This window comes from Lucilia cuprina, chromosome 6 (assembly GCF_022045245.1).
Source record: "Lucilia cuprina isolate Lc7/37 chromosome 6, ASM2204524v1, whole genome shotgun sequence".
In the NCBI taxonomy this organism is placed as follows: domain Eukaryota; kingdom Metazoa; phylum Arthropoda; class Insecta; order Diptera; family Calliphoridae; genus Lucilia; species Lucilia cuprina.
Genome location: NC_060954.1, coordinates 17361609 through 17367331, shown reverse-complemented (window position 1 = coordinate 17367331; position 5723 = coordinate 17361609). Strand labels below are relative to the sequence as shown.

Sequence of the window (5723 nt, the reverse complement as noted above, 5' to 3'; positions counted from 1 at the left end):
ATATTCTGTTAACTGATAACAGCGCTCTGTTAGCTGCAAAATGAGCACTGTTAACAAATCTGGTTTGTGTCTTTGCTAGTTAAATTCGAATTTAACTTCACACACACCACTTAGCGCTGCTCTCAAACTCAATGCTATAGATGCATGGAGATATAGGCCATACAAGTTTTATAGAAGAGTCATCTTTTTTCCCAGTTTATATTGACTACTGCACACCTAAACCTTTCCTCCACAGAGATTTCGAATCGGAGGAAAATAGCTTCCCAAAAATCTCCTCTGTATATATGGACGGTTCTAAGAAAAAGGAAAGAGTGGGAGGTGGCATTTTCTAGGATTTTACTAGGATACAGAATAATTGTAGTCCACCACAGGCTGAACTACAGAATATCAAACAGAGATATTCAAATTTATACCGATAACCAAGCTGCTATCAAATCCCTAATTGGTGTGTATAATTCATTAGCAACTGTATTGCTAATGAATTACCGAAAATAGGAATCTCAATGTCCGATAGGACATAGACATCTTTTACGGCTCGTTTGGTAACCATGCAAAAAGACTTGGTATACCCCATAACGACTTCTGTAGAAGATGCCAGACTAGGAAGAATCTATTAAACATCTTCTTTGTCAATGCCCGGATAATATTAACGCCTTTATCAGGCACAGTAATTGGTTTTTCAGCCATACTTTACCAAGGTACTTATTAGTCCACTAGGACAAAACCTTCTCTATCCTCTTCTACTATCTATCTGAGTTCTTCATTACTCTTAGTATTTCATTCTATAATTACTCTACACATCTTTTATGACTGAACCCTGAAACTATTATCATTCTTTCTTTTTTATCTGTATTATTTACAGGTATCATAAAGGGACCAACAGGACCAAAGTGTGCTTCTTTGCCTAATTAAAAACAAACAAGGAGTAAAACTTTTGATCTGTCATTACACTAACAATCACTCAAATAATAGTAGTAGAGTGCATCACAGTGTCTATGACTAAAGACTTCGGCGATGTTTGATAGCTAATGTGACAAAGACTCTGTATGAATGGGGTAATGCCGAAGAGATTCTGACAGTTCTTCAGTCACTGACAGTTCTTCACGAGGAGAGAATTCAAAGAGAATAACATCCATGTGCTCGTTATTTGTATACAGCAGTTGGATTGACGGACAATAACAATAATCCGCCGACCCTTTTTTTGGAATAATACTTCTTAAAAGCTTTGAAGCGATTGCAACTAGACTTGATTGGAAAACAACTAGGATACTTATTATCAGATTGATGTATATATTGTGTTGGAAACAACTATTTTCTTGATTTCCGATATAAATAATGTTCCGTGGAGGAATTTATCTATTTGTACGATTACTAGGATATAGTTAAAGCTAGTTTGTTATTCTTGGATTTACAATACAATATTTTATGTGGATATTGTCATAATGTATCGTCTTCAACGATCTCTCTCGCATTGAATTCTAATAGAGATTCTAATAGAAGAAGATGAGTTGTGGGTTATTTCTTGTTTTCTCTCATGGAAAAATGTAATAAAAGGAGATTGAGGGTTGATACAATGCAATCCGTAATCTTTCGGAAGATTATATCACATATATATATTATTTAACTAAAATCTGACTTCTAAATAGTATAAAGAAGAAGAAACCCAACTTAAGAACTACTTTTTTCAATTCTAAAGAGAAGGCTTTACATGTTTAAGCATTTAATGGATAACTTAAGGAAGATTAAAACTTACATTATTTGTACATAACCGGGCAATGGGGGAACACGATCTAAATGTTTTTTACCACAATCGAAATAATCATTCAAACATTTACACTCTTTGGGACAATTTAAGTTGTTATTTGCCAAAGACGCTGAAGAAGATGACTGCTGTTGTTGTGCATTAGATCCTGTAGCTGGTATAATACCTGCAGCAGCTAAAGCTTTTTCAGCTTTTTCATACTGTTGACCATCATCGGCCACGAAGCCAGTTGTTTCTAATAAAGTATTGCGTGGTATGAGAAAATTAATCTCATCTTCACCATTATCATCATCGTCGTCATCATCATCATTATAATCAGTATTATCTTCTTTAAGATGACGATGAGGCGGTCGTCGTCGTCGATGATTATAACGTTGTTTATCCTTAAGATTTTTCGTACGCAAAGCTAAAGAGGAAGAGGAGGATTTTTTTGTTTCCTGTGTGGCAGCTTGTGGCATACTATTTAGCTTAAGTAGAGCAAACAATTGTTGTTGCTGTAATTGTCTTTGTTGTTGCTGTTGCTGTGTAGAGCTGGCTGAAGCTAAAGGCGATGAAGAGGTGGAAATAGATGATCCTGATGATGACGACGACGATGCTGGCAGTAACGTAGAGGACGGACTATTGTTTGAGGATATTTGTGAATCTTGTGCTGCTGCAGCTTTTAATAAAGCATTTAAGGGTGGTATTTGAAAGCCTTGTATAGAAGTGGCTGATGTTGCTGGAAAGGCTGCTGAAGCTATTGTTGCCGCCTCTATGGGTTGACAGATTTTTGTTGCTCTTATACATGTTGTTGTTATCAAGAGTATTGTGACCAATAATATAATTTTCTTTAATAATTTTCTGATTTGTCTTAAATCTTTAAGAGAATCCAGACTTTTGGTTTTTAATATACTCCAGCATTTAGTTTGTAAGGGTTTTATTTGTGTGGCTGTGTTAGTAAACATATTTAAATCGCAGGTTGTTGTTGTCGCTGGTAATACAATGTGATCTTGCTGCTGCAGTGTTGTTGAAGATTTTCGCCGCCGTTTGCAGTGTTTATAGGATTGCAAGAGTTGCTGCTGTCGCTGTTTATAATGTGAGGGTTGCACTTGTAGTGCAACATCATCTTCATCATCATTACAACGTTGTTGTTGTTGATGATGATGATGACTTAAACCTTGTGTTGACAATTTAATATTTTGTTTCATTTTGTGTTGAATTTTTTTTCTCTTTTTTTAATTTATATTTCTTTAATTATTTTAACTTTAATGATTAATTATTATTTTTTCATTTATTAAAAATAATAGTGTAGAAAAAAACTAAGTAATTTATTTAATCATTTTCTGATATCATGATTATTTGATTTTTATCGTTCCATAATTGAAGAGGCGTGGTTGTGTGACACAAAAAAACAACGCCTTGTGATAATGTTGCTGCTGGTCGTTGTTGTAACATTGAAAATATTGTCGTCATTGGGTGTTGATTACTTTTTCGCTTTTTTTGATTTTTTTTTTCGTTCTTCCATAAATTTTAATTGTTGACAGATGTGTTTGGGTTTTGTTGGTATTGAAATTCATTAATTTCATTTGAATACATTTCGATTAATGTATCTCTGATGTAAGTTTGTATCTGGAAAATATTGCAAAAAAAGGAGAGAATTAAAAATAAATGAATTAAATTAAAAGTGTCATTGAAATAATGTTTACAATTGAAAATTTTAATTGACTTTGAATATCTTGAAAATGATCGAGAATTGAGACAGAACCATAAACTTGAGGTGTTGACATTTGGCAATTGTCAAAGTGGCAGAATTGTCACTTAGACTTTAAAAAGTAGAGCACATTGAGCAAGATAAATATTTTAATAAATAGTTTTTATGAAGAATCAAAACTAGTCACAGAGAACTATTGGGTTATAGGATTTCTAGACTTTCAGAATTCTCAGGAGAGTTTTAAAAACCTCCTTCAAGTTGCGTGTAGAGAAACCTAATGGACAATCTGTAAAAAAATGGCTAAACCAAAAACACAACTAATTTTAATATTAAGGTAAGATAAGTTAAGATCCTAGGCCTAACGGACCCAGTAACACAAAAAGTGTTGATCTATTTTCTATTTAATCTTCAAATGATAAAACCAATAATGAAGCTAACAAATGGTGGAAACCCGATATGTGGGACACAGCGTACGATGTTAAGGAATACTAGGGCTCTTCGAAGAATTTATCGACTTTTCCCTAAACCTCTAAGCCAAAGAGAAACTGATCTCTCGAGGATCTATACATTAAGAAAAAACCCATGAATAAAAACTGCTACTCATCCATAGACTAGTAAATTATCTAATAGATTAGTTTTTTTGTCTAGTTATTAAACAAATTAACAGACTATTCAATAGGCTAGTCTAGAGACTAGCTATCAGACTATTCAATAGACTGGTCAATAGATTAGTTGAAAGACTAGTCAATAGACTAATTCCTAGACTAGTAAGAGGACTCTTAGTCAATTATCTAATAAACAAATTTATAGTATAGTCAATAAACTAATAAACAGACTATAGTTGACAGTATATTCAATAGACTATTTGAAAGACTAGTCAATAGACTTTTCCATAGACTACTCAATAGACTAGTTGAGAGACAGAGATTATTAAATTATCTAATAGATTAGTTTTTAGTCTAGTCACTAAAAACAAATCAACAGACTATTCAATAGACTAGTTGTCAGACTTTTCAATAGATTAGTTGAAAGACTAACTAACGGACTATTTAATATACCTGTTTAGAGACTAGTTGACAGACTGGTCAATAGACTCTTCCATAGACTACTCAACAGATTAGTCAATAGACTAGTTCCTAGACTAATTGAGAGACTAGTCAGTGGATTTTCCATAGACCATATATAGATTACTCAATAAACTCCTCCATAGAGCATTCCATAAACTACTTAATAGACTAGCTACTAGACTATAGACCATTCCATAGACTACTTAATAGACTAGCTACTAGACTATAGACCATTCTACAGACTACCTAATAGACTAGCTACAAGACTAGTCAGCAGACTAAGAACAAACCGAAGAAGAAAAAGAGCTACCTAGTCAACAGACAGTAGAGCTGCCTAGTCAACCGACAGTAAACTACTCAGAAGACTAGTCAGCAGACAAATAAACACACCAGTTTGCACACTCCACAATATACTAGTAATTAAACTAGTCAACAGACTACTATATTTATTAGATTCGTCAATTTATATATTTACTTAATAGACTCCTACATAGACCATTCCATAGACTATCTAATAGACTAGCTACTAGACTAGTCAACAAACTAGTCAATAGACTAATCAAAAGACAAGGTAAACAAACTAGTCAAAGAACTCCACCATATACTAGTTACTAGTTAACAGACTACTATACTTATTAGATTCGTCAATACAGTAGTCATCAGTATTTAAGGAATATTAACTAATCCATGGCATAATAAAAAAGGTGACTGCTAAAAAATCAGCTGATTAGTTGTTATTGTTTACTTATTATGAATGTTATTTATTTGCATTTAATATGTCATTTTTGACATTAAGCTAATTTTTGTACAAAATTCATGCGGTTTTTTGTATTGTTGTAGTAAAGCAGTTATCTCTCTAGTTCTGCCATAAACATTTTTTTTTTAAATTTTCTGTAAAATTGAATTTTTTAAAAGTCAATTATTTTCAATACTAACTTGTAAGAAACCCTATAAATTTAGAATTGCTATGAACTATTTTATTTCGTTTTATTTTAAAAGTACAGACAGCACTTTAATTTGTTTATAAATAAACAAAATGGTTATAATTTTGGCACCTATACTCTAACTACATACTTGATGTCGACATCTTTAAAAATATTCGTGTGTGTGAAGTTAAATTCGAATTTAACTAGCAAAGACACAAACCAGATTTGTTAACAGTGCTCATTTTGCAGCTAACAGAGCGCTGTTAATCAGTTAACAG

General features: G+C 32.7%; 1 protein-coding gene and 1 long non-coding RNA gene across 2 annotated transcripts in view; both read right to left on the bottom strand.

Annotated features, from left to right (window-relative positions):
* The window catches only part of LOC111675897 (leucine-rich repeats and immunoglobulin-like domains protein 3), a 9694-nt gene extending 6704 nt beyond the window's left edge, over nt 1–2990 (bottom strand). Inside the window, exon 1 of the mRNA XM_023436759.2 lies at nt 1754–2990. Coding sequence (XP_023292527.2) covers nt 1754–2949 — 1196 coding nt within the window. The 5' untranslated portion in view covers nt 2950–2990. The remainder of the gene's footprint in view (nt 1–1753) is intronic.
* A 234-nt stretch (nt 2991–3224) lies between these two features.
* The window catches only part of LOC111675942, a 56018-nt gene continuing 53519 nt past the window's right edge, over nt 3225–5723 (bottom strand). Inside the window, exon 4 of the long non-coding RNA XR_006941490.1 lies at nt 3225–3370. This is a non-coding gene — a long non-coding RNA (uncharacterized LOC111675942). The remainder of the gene's footprint in view (nt 3371–5723) is intronic.